At 34.8% G+C, this 25,828-nt stretch overlaps 2 protein-coding genes across 2 annotated transcripts; both read right to left on the minus strand.

The window, feature by feature from the left end:
* Positions 1-4,766: 4,766 nt before the first annotated feature.
* On the minus strand, positions 4,767-13,055 carry LOC147389253 (oligomeric golgi complex subunit). The gene is made up of 11 exons (XM_086418298.1): positions 12,730-13,055; positions 12,588-12,640; positions 11,602-11,749; positions 11,378-11,485; positions 11,085-11,152; positions 8,375-8,498; positions 8,111-8,257; positions 7,766-8,029; positions 7,400-7,684; positions 6,413-6,568; positions 4,767-5,381 (listed from the first exon to the last, which is right to left on the minus strand). The coding sequence occupies exons 1-11, from the start codon at positions 12,943-12,945 to the stop codon at positions 4,857-4,859; spliced, it is 2,094 nt and encodes a 697-aa protein (XP_086274424.1). The 5' UTR covers positions 12,946-13,055; the 3' UTR covers positions 4,767-4,856.
* Positions 13,056-16,128: 3,073 nt separating this feature from the next.
* Positions 16,129-24,908, minus strand: LOC147389254 (RNA polymerase sigma factor sigB-like). Its single transcript, XM_086418949.1, has 7 exons — positions 24,589-24,908; positions 22,921-23,105; positions 20,377-20,967; positions 19,612-19,842; positions 19,380-19,520; positions 17,552-17,752; positions 16,129-16,693 (listed from the first exon to the last, which is right to left on the minus strand). Exons 1-7 carry the CDS (start codon positions 24,659-24,661, stop codon positions 16,412-16,414), a joined length of 1,704 nt encoding a protein of 567 aa, XP_086275075.1. The 5' UTR covers positions 24,662-24,908; the 3' UTR covers positions 16,129-16,411.
* Between the last annotated feature and the right edge of the window lie 920 nt (positions 24,909-25,828).

Raw genomic sequence — 25,828 nt, forward strand, 5'->3', positions numbered from 1 at the left:
GAATCGAAAACCCTGATTCTGAATCCCTTTTTTTCTTAACAGATTAGAATTGGGTCTAAAATGGAATCAAACCCATAGAAATCGGAACTGTTAGATTTTATTCAATGGGTATCCGAAACCGATTAATTTTATTATTTCTTTTCATACTATAGATGATTTAAGATATAATTTTTTTTAATTTCAAAATAAATGCATCTATAAAATTCTTCAATTTTTCATATAAGTTATTGATTGGATCTTAAAATGAGCTACTCTTCTAAAAATTTATTACTTTAAACAAAGATAAATTTTGAATTTTTTTTATTAATTTACATCTTTAGGATAACAAATCATAACTAAGTTAATAAATTTGTTGATATAAGTTAATTTTTATTATTATTATAATGATTTGAAGTACTTTTTTTCTCATTTGATTCTTGAGAATCAAAATTGATGGGTACTGGTGATTTTTGACAATTCTGGTTCTGATTCCATTTATTTTGAAACCAGAACCGACAAACTAAATATCATGATTATGATTCTAAGTTTTTCAAGAACCGACTCGTTGACACCCCTCCTTGTAAGTAGTACATGCGATGCAAAAGGGTTTGAAACTTTTAGATGAGATCTACTTTTAATATAATTTTTCTTTTTGATAGATCGTGATAATTTGACACTCTTTATTCATATGCTCTTTTTATGCTCTCTTCACAAAATTATAATTTTATTGCATCGAAATACACAAATATGTATATTTATGATTTTATAAAAAGAACCTACAAAGAGTATATGAAAAAGGAGCGTGAGATTATCCCGACTTATTTTAATATATGTCAAGTTGGATCTAGGAAATATGGACCGAACTTAGATTTAAATAAATTTAAATCTTAATATCGGATCACGTCTTTACAAACATCATTACTATTTTAATGAAAGATGTGTGAATTATTTTATTTATTTATTTGTTTTTCTTTTTTGTGCCGTAACCAGAATTCTGGGACCTAGGCACGTGCTAATCCCTAGATTGGACAAAGGAGGGTCATGTCAGGTTGACTGTATCAAAGAGAAAAAGAAAAAAGAAAATATTAAAAGACACCCAACTTGGCACTTATAAGGGTATGGTGGTAATTAAGATTGGTAGACAATAAATAACACAAAAATGATTATTTAGTCATCCACAATGATAAAGAGATTGGAGAGGAGGTTTTTTTTTTGTTTTTTGTTTTTTTTTAATGTAACTTGATTTTTTTGGGTATGATAAAATTAGAAAAATCCTTTTTTTTTTTTTTTTTTTTTTTTTTTTACATATTACAATAAGGTTAGTCATGTTTTGTAGAGTAAAATATTGGGAATGAAGAAATAACATGTTCAATAACTAGCATATGACCATGTTTATGATATTTACGAATTAATATAATCGTATTGATTCAGAGACAAAATAGATTACCGTCAGTTAAGATGACTTGAGGATGTATGATAAAAATCAATAGCACCACCAATGAAATTGGCATTTTAGTGAATCCTGAGGAGTTGGCTCAGTGGCAATTTCGGATCGATAAGCGGTTAATGTTCGTAGGTCATGAGTTCAATGCCTAGTACGAGAATTAATTCCTTAGAGGCCACTCATGAGGACGCACCATCCCTTACTTGAGCGTGTGATGTGAGGTGTTGCATGTGCCCTAGGATTAGTCCTTAGACAAGATCATTATCTATGGATTGGGCAAAGCCTAGATTCAAGCCCGGTCCACCAATTAAAAAAAAAAAAAACATTTTAGTGCAATACAAAAAACTATACAAGATGAGAGTGCAAAATGATACAAATATAGATGATAATAAAAGATTAGAAAGAAATGAAAAGCCTTCAAAAAAATGAGAAAAACATGCACTTCCAAGCATCTAAAAACTACTCAACCTCTCCGCAGCACTGAATAGAACACGGTGCTTTTAGAAATAAATATTCATATATTTTGAAGATTTTTTATTATTATTTATCAATTTGTTTATTAATTTTATATTGATGTAAGGTGTCACCTTTGAAAGTAGGACTAGTAAGTTCGGGTGTCAATGGGTACCCATTTAATCGAAAACCTTGATTCCGAATCCCTTTTTTTTAGAAACCAATTAAAATTGGGCCTAAAATGGAGCCGAACCAATAGGAACCAGAACCGTTAGGTTCTATCCAATGGGTACCTGGAACCGATTTATTTTGTTATTTCTTTTTATTCTATAGATGATTTAAGGTATTTTTAATTTCAAACTAAATGCATCTTATATAAAATTCTTCAATTTTTCATATAAATTATTGTTGGATCTTAAAATGAACTACTCTTCTAAAACTTTATTACTTTAAATAAAGATAAATTTTAATTTTTGAAATTTTTTTATATTAATTTATATCTTTAATATAACAATTTATAACTAAGTTAATAATTTTTTTGATAATATGTTAATTTTTTTAAAGGAATATTTTTTTTTAGATATCGATTTGAAGTACTTTTTTTCTCATTTGATTCTTGAGAATCGGAACCAATGGGTACTCGTGATTTTTGATGGTTCTGATTCTGGTTTTATTTATTTTGAAACCAGATCCAGAATCGACAAGAACCGAAACCAAACTAAATATCATGATTATGGTTCTAAGTTCCTTAGGAACTAACCCATGGACACCCCTACTAGTAAGTAGAAACTACGATGCAAAAGGGTTTGAAATTTTTATATAATATCTACTTTTAATATATATATTTGATAGATCGTGATAATTTGACACTCTTTATTTATATGTTCTTTGTATACTTCCTTCGCAGAGCAATAGATTTATTGCATCGAAATACACAAATACATATATTTATGATTTTGTACGATTTTGTGAAAAGAACTTACAAAGAATATATGAAAAAAGAAGGCCAGATTATCCCAACTTATTTTAATATATGTCAAGTTGGACCTAACCTATCCTTACAAGCATCATTACTATTTTAATGAAAGATGTGTGAATTACTTTTTGTTTTTTGTTTTTTTTCAGCAATCGAGGATTTTGGGCCCTGGGCACGTGCAGTTGCCCACCAGTAATTTTTTAAAACTATAAAATACTCTCCATTAATTAACTTAAATAATATACCGATATTGATATAAAATCAATATTATTTTAACGTTTATATTACGTCATAATATGCCACTTCCCCCAACTACTAAGAGGAGAATGAGTGTTTTTTATGCAAATCCATATTAGTTAATATTTTTAGATTTTAAAATTATAAAAGTTTGTATAAAATTAGACTATTAATTCGAAAATTCTAAAACAAACTATTAAACTAATTATGGGTCTTTGTAATAACATGTGCCCTAAGGGCACTCATTAAATACACTTGGGGAATAAGCTCTTTTTTTTTTTTTGGGGGGGGGGGGGGGGGGGGGGGGGGGGGGGGGGGGGGGGGCGCGTAGGTATTTTGATTAAAAAGTAATAATAATTTGAGGGCATTTTTGGCACAAAATTTAATTTTCGAGGTGTAATCAATACACTTTAATGTGTGCCTTAAGGGAACACGTTAACAAGTCCCAACAATTTAATCATGTTAAAATAAGGATATAAAGGTCTGGGTACTTGTTTTTTACTTTTATTTTTGAAAAACTTTAGTTCATTTGTATGTCTTTGAAAAAATTGTATAAAAGTAAATTCAATTTAATGTTCCTACAGCTAGGGCTTAAAACGGCACGGTCCGGATATGAGTATGTCCATATCCATATCCGGATCTGACTCGGATTCTAATGGTTAAAATCATATCCGAACCATTTATTTTTATAGATTCATATCCTCATCTGATCCGATTGAATTAATTGATTTAGATTGAATAATGTCAAATTATTTAAGATTATTTTAAATAAAATTATTAAAAATGTAATCAAATGGTGACTTGAACTCAACACCTTTCCATTTTAAAAAGAAGTCTTAATCACTACGCCCAATTATTATGGATTGAAGGAAGATAACTTGAAAAATATAAAATACAATTTACAAAGTAACATATCATTTAGATCTTGATAGATATAGAAATGAACTTATATCTGACCTGGATCCAACTTAGATCAAGGGATATCAACCCATATCCAAATCATATTTTAATTCGAATATATTTGCTGGGACCAAACCTACTAAATTTGAATTCAGTGCACTCGAAATTCGAATAAAATCATTCCCATTTTAAACCCTACCTACAATAACCTTGTTATAGTAAAGATAAATAAATACCAAAACAGTTATATGACCTTCGCATTAAATATTTCCAAAAGATGGCTGGGCCAGTAATTTCGTTAAAATACGATATAGAGATAATTCGTTTCACTAGCTTGGTTCACTTGTGCGTACATCTAACTCAAGCATTCAAGTTATAACTACAATTATAATGTTAAAAAATTCTAAGTTCAATAAAAATAAAATAATTCAAAATTTAAATATAAAAAATAAAAAAATAAAAAATAAATTGGTTTGGTTTACCGAACTTAATGCTTTGGTTCATTGAAAACAAATGTTTTGATTTGTCGAACCCAATCAAAATCCGGTGGGTTTGTGGCATGCTTGATTTTACGAACTTAGTACAAACCGTATCACAGATTGGTTCGCTTTGTACCACTTCAGGTTCACAGTAAAACCACCAGCATAAAGTCCATGCTGATCAGGGTCATTTTGGTCCACTTTTTTACCAAAACATGCCTGCATGCAGACACACACCACCTGCAACTTTTGTTTTGTTTTGTTTTGGTAAGCAAATATTTCATTAAACAAACATCAATAATACAAAGAAACATCAAAAGCTCAAATTGGATTTTCACCACCTACCTGTGTAAATCATTCAAGAAAGATATAATTTTTATGTAGTGTTTCAAATCCCTAAGATCGTCCTTATCTGATCTGGTGGATGCCGAACCAACGACTTGGGATCAGGGTAACAGTTTTTGGGATCCATGATTGCCTTGTAAACAACTTCATAAGCTTCCGCAAGTGACCTCGCCACACGGATACAAGCCTCTGAACGAAGCCGAGGGTCCTGCATTTGTTCAAACTCTGGTAGAGAACCTTCGCTTCCTAACACGAGTGCAAAGAAAGACTTCAAACAATCCGAAAGTGAGGCTGGTGACATGTCCTCTAACTCTACTAATGGCACCCCAATGATAGTCTCGTCATCTTCCTCCTCGTTTTCCAAACTTTGGATTCGAGAAATCTTGTTTGATAAACCACATCTTCTTAGGATGGCATCCACCTCTTTTTCCCCGAGAAAGTTGATGTGTTTCTCAATCATGGATCCGAGATTATTAACGTATTCTGCAGCGGCTTCATGTCCTAACAGTGGCTGTTGGATGGCAGACAAGCAGTTGATGAGGAAGACCTTGGAGGGCATTTCGGTATTCTGCGTGCATCCACAGAGACAAAATCAATGCAGTACTAAGAAGAGATTAAATATGAAGTACTTGTGAGGTATAGACCATAAGGCCTAATCTATGAAAGATTTATAGCTCAGATGCACTCATGCAGGGATCAGTCCTAATCAGAAATCTATAGCTATCTACTCTATTAGTCTTTCAGATGGCCGAAAAAAATGAGGCGAGAAGTCCAAAAAGCTCTAGGTCGAATGGTTTCAAAATTCGGCTTCAGAAAAATTTTAAGGTTTAAATGGGTCGGGTTTTGGGCCGGATCTGAGTATGTCCATGTCCAGAATTGAATTTTTTTTTATCTGGATCAATATTCGAATCCGACTCAGATCTGATTAGCTAAAACCAAATCTGAATCCTTTTGCTTTCACTAAACCTGGATCCAGATCCGACCGAATTACTTGATTCAGGTCGGCCTGCTTTGATAATTTCAGGCCGTTCAACATTTTTTTGATATATATCTTTCCTAATTTCTATACCATTCTATTTTACCATTATAATTCGTTTATTTTATTAGAATTCATGTTATACTAAAGTAGTAGAAGAAACATATCTTGAAAAACATAAAAATATAATTTTTAAAGCAATAGATCATTCGGATCTAGGTGGATATAGGGATGGATCTGTATACGACCTGGATCGGACTTGGATCAAGGGACATCAACCCATATTCGACCCATTTTTATTCGGATATACTCCAAGTGAAACCCGCTAAATTAGGATTCGGATCACTTGGATTTCGGATAAAATCCAACCCATTTTCTGCCCTATATTCAAGTGGTGGACCCATCAAATGGAGGTCCAGTGCACGGCACATGCAATTGCTGGGCTGTTGACGTTAGGATACTGTCATTACAAGTACTAGACATTTTCTCAAAACAAATAGGTACTAATCAGTAGCTGCACCAGCATAGTTAAGAAAGCTATTTTTAGTCTCAACTAAAATATTTTAAAATTCGATAACTGGGAAAGTAGAGTTCTTGATTGAGAAAGTTTGTAACTAGTTAACCTGTGCGGATGGATTGGAACGGCTGTTCGATAAGATTGCATCAACTGATGATGAAGAATCTCTACTAAATTGGCCTGGATCAGAACTCATTCTGTTTCTCCTTAATGAGTGGGTTGCTACTTTGGATTTATGTGCCTCTGCTGCTTGCTCACACATCTGCAGTGGTATCCAAAATTGAACATATTTAGTAAATGAACCAAAGAAAACAAAATGCAATACTCGAAAGGCTTCATTACAACCAAGTGGTTTTAACAAGAGTAGTATAGCTTGAAATCCAACCAAATACTTGAAGGACTTCAGTAACTCAACCTGAATCAAGCTCTTCAGTATAATTTCATCTCAATATATTAAAAAGGTATGAGAAAGTGGATTAAGATGGTTTGGTCATGCACAACAAAGGCCAATCACAACGGACCAAAAGAACGTGGTTCGAGGTAGTGAAGGCAGATATGAGTACCATTTGGTCAGCTGTCATGGGAAAAATTTTAAACAATGGACAACATCATGGAGAAGGGTTGTTCATTCAGCAAATTACTGCTTTTAGGGCAAATCATTGGTGAGTTGGTCAATCATCTTCTTATTCAATGTTCCTTGGCAAATGAGGTGTGGGTTCATTTCCTATCGATATTCAGAGTCCCTTGGTGTTTCCCATCATCTCCGTTAGCATTGTTTCAAAATTGGAGTCTCCTAGCCATTCCTCGGAAGAAAAGGATCCCTTGGTCCTTAAGCCCGTTTGTGTGTGTGTTAGGGCATCTTGTTGGAATGGAACAGCAGTACTTTTAAAGGGAAAGACCACTCTTTGCATGAGGTGCACTTGTCCAATAAAGGATTATTACTTTCGTGGAGCAGATTGTTTAAGGAGTTTAAAGTATATATATATATATATATTTTCTTTGAAGTTATTTTACTCTAATTCATCTTCAGGTTACCAGGAGTAGGACCACAAAAACATAAGTAACAGAATAAAAAATATGAGCATAAGCATACCTGAACTATAGGATCTAGTAAAGCAGATATCACCGGCTCAAAATCAGGCTTCTTTCCCGAAGCAGGAAACATCATACTATTGTAAGTCTCAATTATTTCAAGCAATACAGAGACTCCTTCTCTTACTGCCAGCGGGGGTGATAGGTCAACAGCAACAAGGGGAGGGTACCTCAAAAGTTTGTCCCCTCTAGTCTTCAGGATGTCAAAGAAAGTTTGTTGAGCGGCATCCTTGAGTAGCCAAAGTGTATTACAGAGAGACGTATCTCTACCCAACAAGTCCGAAATCTATAGCAGAATCAACAACAAAGGTAAGAGAAAGGAAATCAGAAGACGAGAAATATGACCGAGGGCTTGCGCTTGACTTACAAAGTAGCTGTAGAACTCCAATGTATTGCTAAGTTTATAAGAAGTTATAAGACTAGGTTGAGACTGCAAAACTTGTTCCACTCTCACTTTAAATGGCCGGCAAACCCCTTCAAATATTCTATCGAGAACAAATGTCACCTCAGATTCAGTTTTAGTACAATCATTTTCTATGTTCTTGAAGAATCGACGTGCAGTTGGTCCAGTATCTATCACTGCATCAGGATCAAGCAATACGAGGACAAGTTCTCTTTCAGATGCCAAGGCCTACTCACAGAGCAAAAGAGATCCATTAATGTTGTTACAAGACTAATAGTGGATTCCAACCAAGAAGACAGAGTTTCAGACCTGATGTAGCCACCCCAACATATCACCCACATAACGTAAAGGGTCATGAGCATGCACTTCAATCGGTCTAGGCAGCCCACCCGGTCCTCCACGAGTAAGAGCACTTATAAACCTTCTGAACAATGCATTATGTCTCATATTTGCTACCTTTAAAAAAAATCATATAGCAATAAGTTAATACTAATGATCTAAAAGGATATATGAGCCACATAGTTGCTGGTTTAAGAACATTTTTGGAAAATTATACTTCATGAATATGATCACCTCTTCTGCACAGTACTTGAAAAGGACCGGCCTTTCTTTCAGGCAGCGAACCGCAGTTTTCAAAAGGTCACTTACTTCAGGATTATCAGTGTCACCCAATCTCCTACATTCTGCTTGAACCCACCTGGAACAAACGAAAAGAGCCAATATAGTCTCCTCATTCATGCACTGTGAAAAGATATATGTGATTAAATCAGCATAGGAAAGATGTCATGGGCGAGATTGATAAACTCGGTGAATACATGAATCCCCATGCCTATTTTGCCCATTTGTAAAGTTGGACCATTCAATCAGTGGGCTACCTCTTGATGGGACATTCTAAAAGCTGGGATAACTGTACACTTCCAATACACCAGATCTAGGACCTTTTTCTGGCCATTAACACTTTTAGGTGATTGGAGCACCTCCTATGTTTTGCACAGTACATAAGGACATGTTTTTTCCTTTCACATGGACAGGCATTTCTTTATCTAAAATAGGCATGCCCCAATAGCTTCCTTGAACCACTGTGATAATTAATCAGATCTTGTTAAAAAGAGAAAGGCAACCAATCACTTTCAATGTACAAGGAATGACATTATGCACCATTTTTAGCTAAAAAGTCAACTTCCCTATCAGCACTTCTAGAAATATGGCTATACAAAGGTAGCACTGTAATTTTTTAGCTAATTGTTAAATCCAAGTTAGAAGGTTAACATCCTCTAATCAATTATAATTCCTTGTCGATGTACAATCGAGCAACCACCAGTTGACAGCCTGGATCAATGAATTTGTAGAACATATCTACCTTATTATAGGGACTCAGGGGTTTCATTGGAGATGAAAGACTTCAGGAAGTTATTTTTTAAAGAAATACTGAACAGGAAAGTTCAATGAATGTTGGGCAGTCAAGAAACAGAGCATCCATAGAAAGAATGTAGAAGATTTTTTTTTTTTTTGAGAAGTAAGAATGTAGAAGATTTATATGCGAATGTTAAGATAGATGAATGGTAGACTAAGAAATGCAAAATAAAAAAATGAATGCATTCAAAAGAATTTGGGATAGCAGCAATATGAGGTGTAGGAAAGTCAATTGAGATGGTTTGGGCATGTAAAACAAAGATGAAGGTCCCAATGAGAATAAGAACTTGGTGCAAGTTCAAGGCTCTAAAAGGGTGAGATGAAGGCCAACAATTTTTTTTTATCATCAAGTAAAGGAGGATGCAACTAAAAGAGGCAGGAAAAGCCCAAATTACAACAAGAGAAAGCAAAGTGAAAGTGTCTCGCTTAAACTCAGCTCCAACACCAACTAAGATGGTACGAAGTCAATGCTTTGACTTCAAAATAGAGTTGAATGGTGAATTATGATTCATATTGTTGGCCCTAACATATAGTTTATGGTACAAATTTTGTGCTTTCTTAAAGAGCAGACATAGCTGTCGATCAAAAGCAGCAGCTAATACCTTCTATGAGGGTGATTACAAAAGTTTTACTCGAACAAGTTATTTTGTTGGAAATTTCAGTAATTTGAATGAAGTATTGGGTCTATACAGATGCATGGTTTTGGTGTGGCTAGGAATCACCAAGGTTTCTAGCTAAAGATGAAATACAAAAAGAATCAAAATCAGTGTGAGCCTTCTGGATGATGTTTATTATTTTTATCAGTTAAAACTTAGAAGTAAAATCTAAAATCTTCATAGATGTAACATTGGAAGAATTTATGTAGATGTATATGCAGATACTGCATTTTCAGTAATTCTGATGGAATAAGAATTACTAAAGAGTTCTCTTTCAAGAAAGAACAAATATCGAAGAGCAATTGCTTGCATTGACAATTGAAATATCCAACAGTAAAGAGTTGCATGGAGAGCTCTTCGGAAGACCAGAGAGTTTGGGGAGGTACAAGGGATGGGAAGTTTACAGTCAAGTCTTTGTATGATGGGATGGCTCCTAATACTCCTTCGTCCTTTCCTCATTCTTTTGTCTGGGGTGGTAAGATTCCTCCAAAGATATCGACTTTTCTTTGGATGGCGGCTTTAGGAAGAATTACAACAATGGATCAGTTAATTAAGAGGGCCTTCATTTCGCCAAACCAGTGTTGTATGTGTAAATCGCAAGCGGAAACGATGGATCACTTACTTATTCATTGTCGGGTGGCTAATCACATTTGGATGCATTTTTTATCGTTGTTTGATATTGTGGGTTACTTCCCTAGGTCTGTTAAGTTAGCTCTGGAGTCTTGGTTGTCGTGGGGAGGTTCTTTCTTAGCTTCTAAGCGGATTCTTTGGTTCTTAGTTCCCTTCGCGATTTGTTGGGGTATTTGGATCCGTCGCAACAGCTGCATCTTTGAAGGAAAAGAGTTCACGATGGAGGGTCTTGTTCTTTTTATTTTAGAGATCATGATTTGTTGGAGTAAATTTTATAAGGAGTTCAAGGTGGTTTTCTTTGAAGATTTTGTTGTGAGATGGGATAGGGTTTGTTCATTGTCGTGATAATTGTGTTCATTTTCCTTCGTTGTTTTGCTTTTTTGCTTTTTTTTCCCTTTGTTTTGGGTTGGTCTTCTCGACCCCCCTTGTGTTTCTTCTTCTTAATAAAATTATCTTTTTATCGATCAAAAAACAAATCCAACAGTATCATATTTTGGTCAATATTTTATGAAGATATACTTTAATACACTGACAAGTAACAACAGTACTTTACATGTTTGAGTTTAGCTCTGAAAAAGCTTCACCTGCATAGACGCTCGTAGGCTCCCTCTTGATAGACTGCCATCATATCCATCAGCTCCAAACCTGCTCGCTGTGAAAGAGACCTTGAATGAATTAAAGACAAATACAAAGCCTATAATTCTTGTAGAACAACTTTCATTTCAAATGAGATTCTAATCATTTAAAGCAAATAACCCTTCAAGGGAAATTAAGTCTGTGCACATCAACAGACTGGTTCACACCAAATTTGGTTTAAATTATCAGCAAGAAATTTCCTACCTTTTCTATGAATATAATATCCAACCAAAATAAATACCTGGTGATGAGTCCTGAGAAGTATCTTGCAGTTAGCATGAATTTCTTGAACATGAGAAAGTGCCTTGAAAAAATTCTCATTCAGGTCTTCTTCCCTCAGTGCTACTATCTATAATGGGGAAAAAAAAAATCAAAATAGCTATTAGTATATATATAGCAAGTAGTGAACCAATCTACAACAGAGATAAATTAACGAGAGATGTTCCTTAAGATGTACAAATGTACCTCTTCATTAGAAAGCTGATAGTCCCGAAGAAAGCACGACACAATTTCTTGGCGTTGTGTAGTGATCTCAAGTTCCTGTTTAAGCCTTTCAGTGGTATTGATGATATCTCCAGTACTTGCACTGCAACTGCTCAACGCCTTAGCAATACTGACAAAATCAGGACCCAAAAAGAACAAGAATTATCATCAGTGATCATAATCAACAGCGCCTTATCGCAATTTCAGCTCTAGATATATATGACAAGATGCAGAAAATCAAACGAATTCAGATCCTTCTTGTCTCAACTCTTAATGCATCTAACTTCAATGGTATGTATGCAATTGGAAGCATAGAAACCAGTTCAGATTCAACAATTATTTGTCAGGGGTTCAGTTCAGTTAATTTGGATAAGTTTGTAAAAATTCCAGTAAAAATCAGAATTTTTTTTGGGAATTATATAAATGATGTTTGTGGGTTTCTTCCCAAAATCCATCAAATTCAACCTCACTAAAACCCCTATCTTGTCCTTGGGATTTGAATTTTGAAGATAAAGGGTAAATTTTTTACCATATTCGAGATTAATCACTAAGTTTCCAATTAACTTCTCCATTCACCGATTCAATTGGCCAGTCCCTTATTTGGAGAATTTAAAAAAAATGAAAAAATTCGGAGAATTTTGTGACTATGATTGGAAGTCTCATACCAAATCTATAATCACAATTTGTGAAACAGATTGTATTTTAAATCAAACTCACAAAAAAAAACCCCATTAGATAAATTGATGTACAGATATCCAAATTATCACCAAAACCATCCAAGATTAGGAACTTCCAAAAAAAAAAACCTTTTTTTTTTCAGTTTTATATAATAAAATGAAGGAATTTCTTAGAACTCGGACCCATATGTTAAAAAACCCCATCAAATGCTCAGAAACAATCTACAATAAGATAATGAGATAATAAAAAAAAAAAAAAATTAGAAGAAAAAAAGAATAGCGATTCATTACTTGTCGCAGCATTCAGCTAAAGCGTTAACTTCTTCCTCGACTTGATCCAAAGCCTAGATCCACAAAAAAAGAATCGAAAATCAAAACAAATGCATACGTGATGAGAGCGAAATCGATGGATAATTGGGGGAAAATGGTGAACCTGTTGAGCTGCATCGGAGGCTTGGAGAAACTCATGATTGATGGAGAGAGATCTCTTCTCGATTGTAGATCTGAGATTCCTTCGAGATTTCTGTGTGTTCTCTGTGTAGAACGAAGAGAGTGTATTGAGAGATGCCAACAGATCTGGTGAATCGGTTCGTGAATCCAACACCTTCTTCAGCTTCCGAGACAATCCAGGAGCGAGAGAGACCGCCATGATTTCTTTCTTCAATTCTCCCAGACAGATTAATTCTTGGATCTCATCGCCATTTTTTTTTTCTGAAAGACGAAGTGAGATCTTCTTCTCTCCTTCAGTTCTTCCAAGTTCCACGAGACAGGATTATAGTTCAAAAGAGGTTATATTGGCACTCCAACTTTTACTTATTGAACTCCAACATAAGTTGGGGTAGCAACATAAGCACTCTTGTTTAAAGCTTTTGTTTTAGGTGAATTTAACTTGGACAATGGTGAATATTAGGGATGCTATCCCTAATAGTAGTCGTAATAATTTAACGCTCCCCTCTATATATGCCCTCATCACAAAACCTTGAATCACTTGTCTCGGGATAAACAAGAAAAAGATTTGTAATTCTATACATCCCGAGGGAAGTGATCTACATTTCTGTGATGGAGGCAGCATATGGTATATTGAAATAACTTCAACAATTGTTTACAATAAGGATTGACTCATAATAATAACAATAATATGAGAGAGAGAGAGAGAGAGATTCTATTAGCACCCCAATTTTTGTTAAGGCCACCTCAATTCATACATGAATCATCAAAGAATTAATACACATCTTGGGGTGGCATTAACAAAAACTGGTATGACAATAGAAACTCTCTAATTTAATTGGAATGCTAAAAATAAAAGTTGGGTTGCCAATAGTAGTTCTCTTTAGTAATCTAGATCTACCCCCCTAAATAAAATTCCAACTTTCCCATTGCCAATGAAGTGTTGGAGAATGTATGATCTATTTGATGAATCCTTGATTATAATAGTTTTCATATTTTGAAATTTGAACATTATAAATCTTAAAGGTATTGTAGACTCACAATAATTTTTTTGTGGACATATGAATGATATCAATCTAAGATTTAGTGAATTATTTGTAGTTTAATTCACAAATTTTTGAAAAAAGAAAATATGATTTATTGCGATTTAATCACCTTTTTTAAATCAAGATTTCTTTCATTTTTAAGTATTAATTTTTTTTCATTTAATATATAAAATACACTATATATATATATATGGGGGCGGTTCAAGGGCTATATGAGAAAACATATGAAAAAACTTTCGTTTTTCAAAATAAGAGTTAGAGGTTTTGGAATGAGCTGATTTTTTGCAAGGATGGTCACTATGATGAAAAGATCATCCTCACAAAAAATCAGCTCAATCAGAAACTTCTAAATCCATCAAAAGTGATTTACAAATTAGTGATAAAAATTGGTAAAAAATCGACGGTCCACATTCTAAATCACTTTTAATGGGATTAGAAGTTTCAAATTGGGCTGATTTTTTTTTTTTTTTGGATGATCTTCCCATCATAGAGATCATCCTCACAAAAAATCAGCTCAATCCAAAATTTCTAACCTATATTTTAAAATTTTATTAAAAACGAAAATTTTTACATATGTTTTCTCATATGGCCCTTGAACCTGACCCTATATATATATATAGGGTCGGGTTCCTGCAACACACATTGCGACACACATATAGACAACGTGTTTGTCTTATATGGGCAAAAATGTTTGGAATGGGCTGATTTTTTGTGAGAATGATCTCTGTGATGAGGGGATCATCCTGGCAAAAAATCATCCCATTCCAAAACTTGTAACCCCATCAAAATTGATTTACAAAAATTGGACGGTTTATAATTTTTCAACAAAAATTGGACGGTCTAGAAGTTTCATAATGAGCTGATTTTTTGCAAGGATGATCTCCTCACCACAGAGATCATCCTCACAAAAAATCAGCCCATTCCAAACATTTTTGCCCATATAAGACAAAACACGTTATCTATATGTGTGTTGAAATGGTTGTCGTTTGAACCTGACCCATATGGGTCCCTTTCAGCAACAAACATTTTGACAAACATTTTTCAAAACATGGGTTAGAGGTTTTGGAATGGGCTGATTTTTGGTGAGGATGATCTCTACGGTGAGGAGATCATCCTCATAAAAAATCAGCCCATTCCAAAACTTCTAGCCCCATGTTAACAGGTTGAAAAATCGTGGACCGTCCATTTTTTGTAAACCATTTTTGATGGGTTAGAAGTTTTGGAATTGGCTGATTTTTGGTGATGATGATCTATTCCCTGTAGAGATCATCCTCACCAAAAATCAGCCCATTCCAAAACCTGTAACCCATATTTTCAAAAATGTTTTGCCAAAATGTTTGTCAAAATGTTTGTTGCTGAACATTTCCCGACCCATATATATATATATAGGGAAATGTTCAACAACAAACATTTTGGCAAAACATTTTTTAAAACATGGGTTAGAGGTTTTGGAATGGGCTGATTTTTGGTGAGGATGATCTCTACGGTGAGGAGATCATCCTCACCAAAAATCAGCCCATTCCAAAACTTCTAACCCCATCAAAAATGGTTTACAAAAAATGGACAGTTCACGATTTTTCAACTTGTAAACTGGGGCTTGAAGTTTTGGAATGGGCTGATTTTTGGTGAGGATGATCTCCTCACCAAAAATCATCCCATTCCAAAACCTCTAACCCATGTTTTGAAAAATGTTTTGCCAAAATGTTTGTTGCTGAACGGGACCCATATATATATATACCCACATACACAGAGAGCTACTCATAAAGCCACAACGTGTTTTGTGTTATATGGGCAAAAAAATTCGGTATAAGCTGATTTTTTGTGAGGATAATCTCTATGATTAAAATTCATTCTCACCAAAAATCAGCTTATTCTGAAATTTTTTGCCCATATTTTACAAATTAAAGAATCGTGGACCGTCCGATTTTTATAAACCACTTTTGATGGGATTAGAAGTTTCAAAATGAACTGATTTTTGCAAGGATGATCTCTTCACCATAAAAACTATCCTCACAAAAAATCAGTCTATTCCGAACCTTTTTGCCCATACGGGATAAAACATGTTGTGGTTTTATGAGTAGCTTTATACGTCTATAGATCCCGACCCATATATATACTTAAAATAATTATTTTTAATTTTTAATTTATCCAATGTTTTTCGGACTTTATCGATTTTTGCCAATTTTTTCCAAAACTAGAACCCTGACTTTGTCACTATACTTGATAGGAACAATCACACAACCTAATAACCATGCATCATCCTTCCATTGCCATCAGAGGAGGATCCATTTCATTCGCCACGATAAACAGTCAAAGAAATTTAGCCAAAAAAAATTACGTTTTCTGATATTTTGATCCTCTTTGTTGTTATAGATTTGCATGTAAATTTTTCTGTAATAGTTAACAAAACTAAACATGGACGTTTTCTTCCTCTACACGATCGATTTCTCATATTTAAAACAGTCAAATGTGTATTAAAAAAAATGGAAGCAAAAGAGCAGAAGCATTTCCATAGCTGGAAAACGAAAATAAATATAGAAAACATAACTTAAAAGAAAAAAAAAAGAAGCCTTCGAACCCTTACTCTTTGGCAGAAGCGATTTTGGAATCACTAAAGTTTGCTTATGAAAATAAATACTTGTGCAAATTTTTGGTTCTGGTCTTATTCTTTAGCTTTCTGAAGGCACAAGACTCTATCTGACGAATTCTTTCTCGGCTCACACCCATAATCTCCCCAATTTCCTGAAGTGATTTGTCCCTTCCATCCTCCAACCCAAATCTCCATCGAATCACTTGTTTCTCCCTCGGATTGAGACTGTCCAGTATCTTATCCAAATCTTGCTTCATGAATTGTTTGCTCAACAGATCTTCTGGCGTTTCAGCGTCCGGATGTGCAATTACATCCTGAAAAATAAATGAGAGTAACCCATCATCAAGTGAAAATCTCGGTTTGAAGTCTTGTCTCGTCCATGGACGAGACCGAGTTGTCGGTTGAGATAAATCATTTAACTCGGTTAGAATGAATATATTTAAATAAAAATAGTCAGGGGCGGAGCCAGGATTTTGGAGTGGAAGTTTTTTTGTGGGGGCAAACTAAGGGTGGAAAATTTTTTGTTGGGGCAATAGCAACAGATTTCTTTATCTACCGCTGTTATCTGTTGCAATAGCTCATAAAACCTCAATAGACTTCGAAATTCTTGTGGAGGCAGTTTTCATAGTCTTTAAAAATTTATGAGCTATTGCGACATATAATAGGAGCGGATAAAAAAATCTGCCACTACTGCCCCCACAAATTTCTTTTACTCTTATTTGCCCCCACACAAATTCTTCCACACTTACTTGCCCCCATGTGGGCAAAATCCTGGTTCCGCCCCTAAAAAAATTTATAATTTTTTTAATGAAATAAGGTAGATTAAAAAAGGTTTGGTCATAAAATCATGTTTTATTTAGATAATAAATGTTAAAATTGTACAAATTTTTTTTAATGATTTTCATTCAAATATACAAAATCCCGGTTGACTCGGACGAGTTTTACTGATTCGACCCAGATTTTTCAAAAAATCATCCAAGTCAACATGTCATGTTTATCTCACAAGATTCTGCGGACGTGAGACACCCTGTCTATCCACGTCCACCCTGTCTATCCATCTCGTTCATGGATGATACGGAGATGACTTGGGCCAGTCATCTCGGTCTTTGACGAGATTTAAAACCATATTTAAGAGTGATATAGTTTAAGAAAGGGAAGCAAAAAGGACAAACCAACGGTTTTAAATTCCGGTCGATTCCAATTTTCTGGTCGAGAGATCTAGGTGTTTTGGGAGTCAGTTGTGCAGCCATAACCCTCTTCATTGACAGCCCTGTTGCCTTTGCAATTTCATTGTCATCAGGATGTCTTCCATTCTCGCTATAAAGTTGCTTCTTAGCTTCCCTTACTCGGTAAGTCGCATCGACCATGTAATACTGTTCATTTTACCATGAATTTGTAATAAATGATTAAAGGAGATTTGTTGCAGATAAGAATAAAAGTTGCATCACAACTTTCTATAATTGCAATTGACAATTCAGTTAAATTAGCAGATTTAAATACAAGTTGATAAAGATGAAAGCTTATAATTTGTAACAGAAAGAAGAATAGAGTGGATTTTTATACTGTTCTTGTTTCATTTTTTTTCCTTCCTAGAGTTGGATTGTGTTAATTAAAGAAACCGAAGTCCACAATCTTAGCATTACATTTCCACAAAAAAGCAAAAACCAGTGATTTATAGAAGATCGTACACAATGGCTGGACATCACAAAGATTGGATTCAATGGTTTCAAGTAGAATCAGACCTTTTTCTCAATTACTGCTCTTGCAGCAAGAGAAGCTTCTTCAACAAGGGTTGCTCTTTTTGTGTGTGTGTGTGTGTTGGGGGGGGGGGGCATGTTGCTGTTGTAGAGGCTAAGTGTCAGAATTTATAGTTCTTGGGGAGAGAAAAAAATGTTGTAACAGACGAGAAAAGGGAGGTCGATGTGACCAGCCCTAAAGTACAAGAAAGTAAAAGGACAACCAGAAAAGTACAAGAAAGTAAAAGGACAACCAGAAAACCCTAACCGACGACTCCCAACACAAATCTAGATTGCCACTAATTTACACACCCTCTCCCATCTTATAAGAAAACTAGAGTTCACCTGTGCCGAGGCACGGGCATCCTCTTTCGGGCTAAGGGGGTAAAAGCGAAAAAAATAAAGTTGGAGTAGGTGGGGGCAATTTTAACACAACCTGTGAACATGACTCAAAAACAACACGAAATTAGTAAGTTTGGGGTATTATTGAAAACTTTTAAGGTTAAATGGAGAAAAGATGAAAAAATAATAAAGTGCATTAAAGGGATAAAAGAGGAAATATAGTAACATTATAGGGGATGAAGTGTAAAAGAAATAAAGTGGGTCCCACAAAACTATAGTTTGATGGGAGGGTTAAGAAAATAAAAATGAAAAAAATAAAGTTAGAAGGATATTAATGAAAAACAATAAAGTTGCGGGGTAAAGAGAAGAAAACAATAAAGTGGGTAAAGAAAGGAAATATAATAAAGTCAGAATAGTCAAAATAAAATTGAGAGAGTAAAGAGAAAAAGTAATAAAGTGATTAAAGTGGGTCCCACACAAAGCTTTGTGCCAAACAACTGTACAAACTCAGTCTTGTTTTATTATATAGATTTTCAAAAAGGACACTCCTAAAATCCTTGAAAAGCTTACACTAAAAATACAACAAAGCCAACGAAGAAACAATGAAATCCTGCTGAGATGAGTCATCATTTCCTTGAAATTGTTGTTTTACACTCTTTTATATGAATTTCTTCCAACTTAAACAAGCTTTTCCATTAGTTTTTTACTTAGCACTTAGCAATAGCAAGGTTTTTGGAGTACACAACATGAGTCCCAAGGAAAGTCTGAATGAAAAATGCCCATTTTCTTAAAGTGTGACAACCTGATGTGATTTGTAAAAGAAAGAGAAGGCCAAATAACAACCCTTCTATTTCTGTGTATTTCTGTTTTACGCCAGTTGTGCTTTGGGTTTGAGTTTAGTAAAGAGAGAAGGATAACTTACTGGTAGGCGAATTGTCCTGCAACGATCAGAAAGATACTTCTGAACTGCTTGTTTAATCCACAAGTGTGCATAAGTTGAGAATTTGCAACCCTTTGAAGCATCAAACTTTTCCGCACCCCTTATAAGTCCTCGACATCCTTCCTGAGAACTAAAAAGACTAAATATCAGAAAGGTTTGAAAAACGATAGAAAGTTCATTAATTTATCAGCATAAAAGGGGAATTGAATTTAACCTGAACAAGATCCTCCAGGTTCATCCCGACTCCCTGATAATTTTTTGCAACAGAAATAACAAGTCGTAAGTTACTTTTAATCATTTTGTCTTTGCAAAGGGTGCCATGGTTTAAGCGCCTCCGCAGGGTTTTCTGATCAATTCCAGCTGCTTTTGCCCATTGAGTAAAAGTGGGTTGATGCCCACATCGCCCTGCAAGCTCTTCATGGAGACTTTCCAGCTTCAATAGGTCCTGCATTATATACATATCCATAGCAGAGATGAGGATAATCGAGAATTTTTTTTTTTTCCAAATTTTGATTTAGTAATTTAAGTATTTGAAGAGCATTTTGAAAGAAAAAATCAAAATCAAAATTTCACCATTAAATAATCAAGAAAACTTAACGTTGACTTACAGTCAAGGGGGTAAACCTAATCTTGCATTTTGTAAGGCGGTAAACCTAATATCACCAATTTAACAGGGAGATGTTTCTAAAATACCCTTTAAAAAAACTAGTTCTACAGACCATTTCTAAGAAGACAGATTTTCCAGTGAAGATCATTTGACTAGAAATTAATCATCTTTATTTTCACTTTTTTGCTAGGCAAAGCAAGATTAGTGATTAGTAGTTGAAGGCAGGTATTGAACCCAGGTCACAGCATCAACACTAATTGACTTCAAAAATTTAGCAACCTGGCACCTTCAACTAGAAATTACTCATCATGCAAAAATAATATTCAGAGGGGTTTTTTTTTTTTGGTTTAATTTTGTCAAATTAGTTATCACCTGTATTCCATCTGACAACTCCAGTTCTTCAGGGGCAGTTAGAAGCCTATAATTGCTGCTAGTACCCCTCAAATAACGCAATGGATCAGAGTAGTCCACATCTTGTGTGGCAGCTCGCTTTTTCCGACTAGAAGATCGAGGTTTCACAGAGACAACATCAACATCAGCATTCTCAGCTGCCCTTGCTCTTCTGACTCTTCTTTCCATTTGACGCCCAGACCTCACAGCTACGGCCTTGGAAAGCTGCATCTGCAGAAGTTCGAGTTCATCATCTTTTGGATTCAAGTTCTCATAAACTTTACTGGAAACGTCTACAGAATTTTCTTCTTCTGGTCTGATTTCAGCACCCAAGGAAGAATGAAGGCCTTCTGTGCTAACCCGTTCCAAATCAGTAATCCTAAACCTCATAAGCTGGAGAACATCAGCATCAGATGGAATTTCTTCGGGTTTATCGCTGAACATCAAGGATGCATCTTTGGCAACTTCGGCTGCTGCTTTTGCTAGAGTGACCGCTTCAGAAGCAGCGGCGGCGATTACAGCCCCTTCTCTCATAATAAGTGCTTCTGTAGCCAAAGTTGATTCAAGATTCACCTGCACATAAGATGGTGAAGTAGGCAAGAAGATTACCCATATAATTATTGTTTATATTAAGTGGAATGTGAAGTCTCATACTAATCAAACTAAAGGAAAAGTTTTATGAAAAAAAGGTACGACCATCTTTACTTTATGAAGATGGATTTCGGACAATCAGCGGACAATGTGTTCATAGATGGGGGAATCTAGGAAAAACCCCAACTGTTGAAGAGTCTTGAATTGACAGAAGACATGGCTTTAGATAGAATTTAATGTAGGAACAGAATAATTCAGCAAACCCAAGATTATTAGAATAAGGCTTTGACGATGATAATGATGAAGAGATAAGAACTCATAACTTTGGTTGCTTTGTGGGGTAGCTTTGTCATTTTTCATTGTTTATTTTCATTTTTCTCTATATTAGGTAGGTCTTCTCAACCTCCCTTGCTTTCTTTCTTTAATAAATCTATCATCTATACTTATCCAAAACAAAAATGAAGAATCGGATTCATGTCGCCAATTCAAATAGTTGGGGAAAGACATCACTGATGATGATGTCTAAGACGACAACAACATAAGAATCAAAGCAGACAAATATTGCATAGTTCGTAATATGAAGAAAAAGAGGAAGAGTCAGGTGAGAATCTTCATAGTAAAGAGCCCTTATGAGAAATTCAACGCTAACCATCAAACAAAACTGTGCAATGTAGTCTAAAGTTGATTGGATGGATATTCATATTATAAGTATGATTTGGCGACTTGGCTCTGTCCAATAAAGTGGAACATCAACTACATAGTTTTAATGAACCAAAAAAAAAATTGCCTGCTAGATGACCAATAGCAGCCATCTTTCTAAATGGTACGAGACTCTCCAGTACAGAATTACAAAATGATTTTATTATGTGACTGGCTGGCAGTAGAACCAAGATGAGTCAGTATCATATTGCTTGCAACTCAGTACTCACTTAAGATATAGCGTTTATGCAACTTGGCAGAGTTGCTTGTACAGCGGACTTGAGTTTGTACCAGTAACACTTGCCAGATGTATACAAAACAAAAGTAACAGACCATTGATATCTAAGAGATCGGAGATATGCTGTTAGTTTCATCGTCTAACATTTTTTTTTTTTTATAAGTGTAATTTTATTTCTGAAAAATAGAAGAATGTACAAGGCAGTCAAGATGACCTTTCTAAAAGGGAAGAAACACAAAAGGAAAGCAATACAAAAGCTACCTGGAGCACACAAACTCCCACCTAAAAACAAATTCTTCAAAAAAATACACCTTTGAACATACACACCAAAAAAAAAAAAAAACAGTAAACCAAGGATCGACAATTTGATATCTTGACAGGAGGCTTCCACTCCTTCAAAGCATCTCTTATTCCTCTCTAACCACAATCCCCAGCAAAAAACTGCAAATCGAAGTAACCTCTACAGAATTTTTTTTCCTCCTAGAGAACAATGAATGGTCCCATCTTTGAAAAAGAGATAAAACTGAGTTTGGAAGCGCCCAAGTGAAATCAAAGAGGGTTACAAAATATGACCAAAGAAAGAAGGTAACGGGGGCAGCCCAATAAAAAGTGGGCCACACACTCACTACTTGGAAATCTCTTTTTATGAGTTGGTCAATTGTGGGCAATCTGTCCAGAGAAGCTAGTCAGATAAATAATTTAGGGGTAATCAACATTTCAGCACTAATTTCCTTTTGGTGCAAGCTTTTCAAAGAATTTAGGGATTTCTCTTTTGGGCAATTCATTTTTAGGTGGGCGCTTGTAGGTTGAGATGACATTAAGTAGGTGATTTTGGCTTTTTCATAGGTGTTTGTTATATTCAAAGTATGTTTCCTCGACCTCCTCCCTGTATGTTTCTCCTTAGCTTCAATGAATTTTACATTTATAAAAAAAAAATGTTGCAAAATCCCAAATACCAAGATCTTTTTTGCCAAAATACTAAATAAACCAAATCTAACCTTTGAGGGTGGACCAAAAGCTCCTGCATATGTCAAGGGTTTGTCAGCTGCTACTGAATTTAAATGAGCTTCAAAAGAAGGTAACTGCAACTTCTCTAGTTCAACCTCTGTAGTTGTTGCTGTCAATGTGCTTGTTGAAGACATAATACATTGTACACGGAAACAAACAGGTTGTCTAGTTTTGACTGCACATTTCAACCACATAATTAGTAAAAGAATGTCAATACAATTAAAGGTTCTGAAAAGAGTCAAGCTGGTAAGAAGATAAATTAAAAGGTTGTGAGGAAGCGTAATACGAGAAAGAAAATAAAGATGAAAATGAACACACAAAGAACACAAGATTTACGTGGTTTGGCAAATTGCCTACGTCCACGGAGGAGAGAGAGAAAAATCCACTATCAACGATAAAGATTATACGCTTATAAAAAAAATGATAAAGATTATACACTTTTTTTTTATAGGTAATATAGGTTATACACTCTCTGTCCCCTACAACTTTCTCAGCCGCAAGGAACCTCAAAGATAAAAAAACATAAAGAAACCCTACCCGGAAATACATACATATATATATACCCAAAAAATTGCCTCGGGGGCGTTGCTCCCGAGTCCACTCTGCTTCGGAAAAGGTCCCCTTTGATGCTGTTTTGCCTCTTGAAGTTCAAGCCCAATAAGAATACTTTTTTTTTTATCGCTAAGCCCAATAAGAATACTAGACATCTCACAACAAATCAAAAGGACCAAGTATTATTTTAGATTGTTTTTAATCACCCATGAAGATTTACGCATTTTCACTTGGGAAGTATGAGCAAATATGCTAATGTATTTGAGTGCTTTCCAAATCTAGGGGGTGGGGTTAACTTGTAATTATATGTCCAAAATGTGGAATGGAAGGATAAAGCTTCATAGAAAAGAAGCAATACTTATTTCAAGAAAAAAAAAATACAACTTTTTAATATATTTTTTTTTTCCATTTTTAATACTTCTTGTTCCATCCTAATTTAAAGTTAAAACCCATCATCTTGCATCCATTTTTGGGTAAGTTATATAATAAATCCTCCAATTTCACCTCAATTGTCATTCTAACTTTAAGGTCTTGCCATTTCTGGGGACTAGGCATTCATGCCCAATCAACAAGGTTGACCCCCCAATAACCTGAAAATGCTGAATTTGCTGAAAATTCAGCCAATTAACAAATGGATGAAGCAAAAAAAAAGAAAAAAACCAAGATGAAATTCGGAAGAAAGAATCATCTAGTCTTCCAAAGAACTTCTCATACTCTCAACAACCATACATATATAAATAAAAAATGTATGATGGAAATATTTAAACAAATTATATGCCCAATGAGTAATGGGTTTTTATTTGTTGAGAATGTGATTATAATTGTGAGGAAAGAGAACCAAATTACCCCCAATAATACATCAAGTCAAACTAATTTTAAGATATATTTTTAACAAAAAAGAAAGAAAGACACATCCACACACACAATGGGTTTTTAAGTGTTGAGAATGTGAAAGTAATTATGAGGAAACAGAACCAAATTACCCCATAATACATCAAAGCCTCAAAGAAAACCAACTTCATACCAATACTTAACGAAATGCACAAATAAACACACACAAAACGTACACACACCCTAGAGAAGAAGAGAAAGAAAGGTAGACTTACAAAGGTTAGTGTGGGTGTGGGATCTGAAATGGATGTGTGGTGGGCACTTGAACTGCGGTAACATACACGCCATCCTTTTGCTTCGATTATATACATAGATGTATAAATGAATTATCAGTTCAACTGAAGGGTCTCTAGATTACATAACCAGAGTAGAGAAAAGAGAGAGAGAGAGAGAGAGAGAGAGAGAGAGAGAGAGATGAATGGATAAGAGGGTAAAATTGTAAATAACGTCTCTCTCATTGGCTGAATTCTGAAGTTTGAAGTCGCGAAGAAGCACCCCATCTTTCAAATGTGACACGGTCTGTTATGTGGACAGACATGTCGGCCTGTGTCCACAATTTACCAACTTTTATTCTTATTTTACTTTTTATTTTCTTTTGAGAAAGGACTTCTTTCTAAATTCCCCCTTTGGCTTTTGGGGGTAAATAGGTTGAACTACTTACATGGCATGTTTATATATAACCAAATGTAGCAAAAATAAAATGATTTATTTGTCTCCAAAAGGAAAGTGTCACCCATAAGCTAGCCCTAAACCAGGTATAGAAGTAATGATAGAGGTTAGTGATGAGTGACTACGGTGATGATAAGAGTTGGTCACTAGTGATTACTAAGCACTAACTATCACTAGAATAATAAGAAAACATATGGTAGTGTGTTTGAGTTGAGCTGAGTTATCCCGAATTGAAATCGCGTTGAGATATTCTAAACCAAGCTCAACTCATTTTCTACATAACTTGACCCAAGCTTATCCATCTATTGGGTTGAGCCCAGGTTGAGTTCAGGCCATCCCACCCAGGTTGCAATCCTAATTGTAATAGTCCACATCCCTTTTCCTCTTTTTTTTTTCATTGCCATAGTACATAATAAAAAAAAAGAAAAATAAAATAAAGTAAGATTAAAGTTTGTGTCAACAAGAGGTTGTCGACATGGCTTTGACAATGTCAATAAGATCTTGTTGCCATAGTCAAATTCATGTTGACACAAACCTAAATATAAAAAATATATATAAGTCAACAGATACTTGTCAACATGAATCAAGCAATGCCAAGATAGACCAAACTTTTTTTTCCTGAAAATAGGGAAATTAAAATTAAAAAAGGATCAAAAGTTTTGCAAATTAGGATTTCATTGTTTATCTTTAAATGGCACTAAAAATCGTTTTCCATGGTTCATAATGATTTTGGGTGAAGTGGGAAGTGATAAATACAATGTGTTTGTGTTAACATTCTCTAGTGAT

This window comes from Akebia trifoliata, chromosome 12, assembly GCF_017979445.1.
Source record: "Akebia trifoliata isolate Shusen 1 chromosome 12, ASM1797944v1, whole genome shotgun sequence".
Classification (NCBI taxonomy): domain Eukaryota; kingdom Viridiplantae; phylum Streptophyta; class Magnoliopsida; order Ranunculales; family Lardizabalaceae; genus Akebia; species Akebia trifoliata.

What these genes read in the sequence shown, in the direction of transcription:
- LOC147389253 (XM_086418298.1), bottom strand. Translation starts at nt 12,945, where the DNA reads ATGGCGGTCTCTCTCGCTCCTGGATTGTCTCGGAAGCTGAAGAAGGTG. An exon ending in CCTCCGATGCAGCTCAACAG is followed by an intron (nt 12,641 to 12,729) that starts GTTCACCATTTT and finishes TTGTGGATCTAG; the next exon opens with GCTTTGGATCAAGTCGAGGA. An exon ending in TACTAGATCCTATAGTTCAG is followed by an intron (nt 6,569 to 7,399) that starts GTATGCTTATGC and finishes ATACCACTGCAG; the next exon opens with ATGTGTGAGCAAGCAGCAGA.
- LOC147389254 (XM_086418949.1), bottom strand. Translation starts at nt 24,661, where the DNA reads ATGGCGTGTATGTTACCGCAGTTCAAGTGCCCACCACACATCCATTTC. An exon ending in CCACACCCACACTAACCTTT is followed by an intron (nt 23,106 to 24,588) that starts GTAAGTCTACCT and finishes TGAAATGTGCAG; the next exon opens with TCAAAACTAGACAACCTGTT. An exon ending in GCAGGACAATTCGCCTACCA is followed by an intron (nt 17,753 to 19,379) that starts GTAAGTTATCCT and finishes TAAAATGAACAG; the next exon opens with TATTACATGGTCGATGCGAC.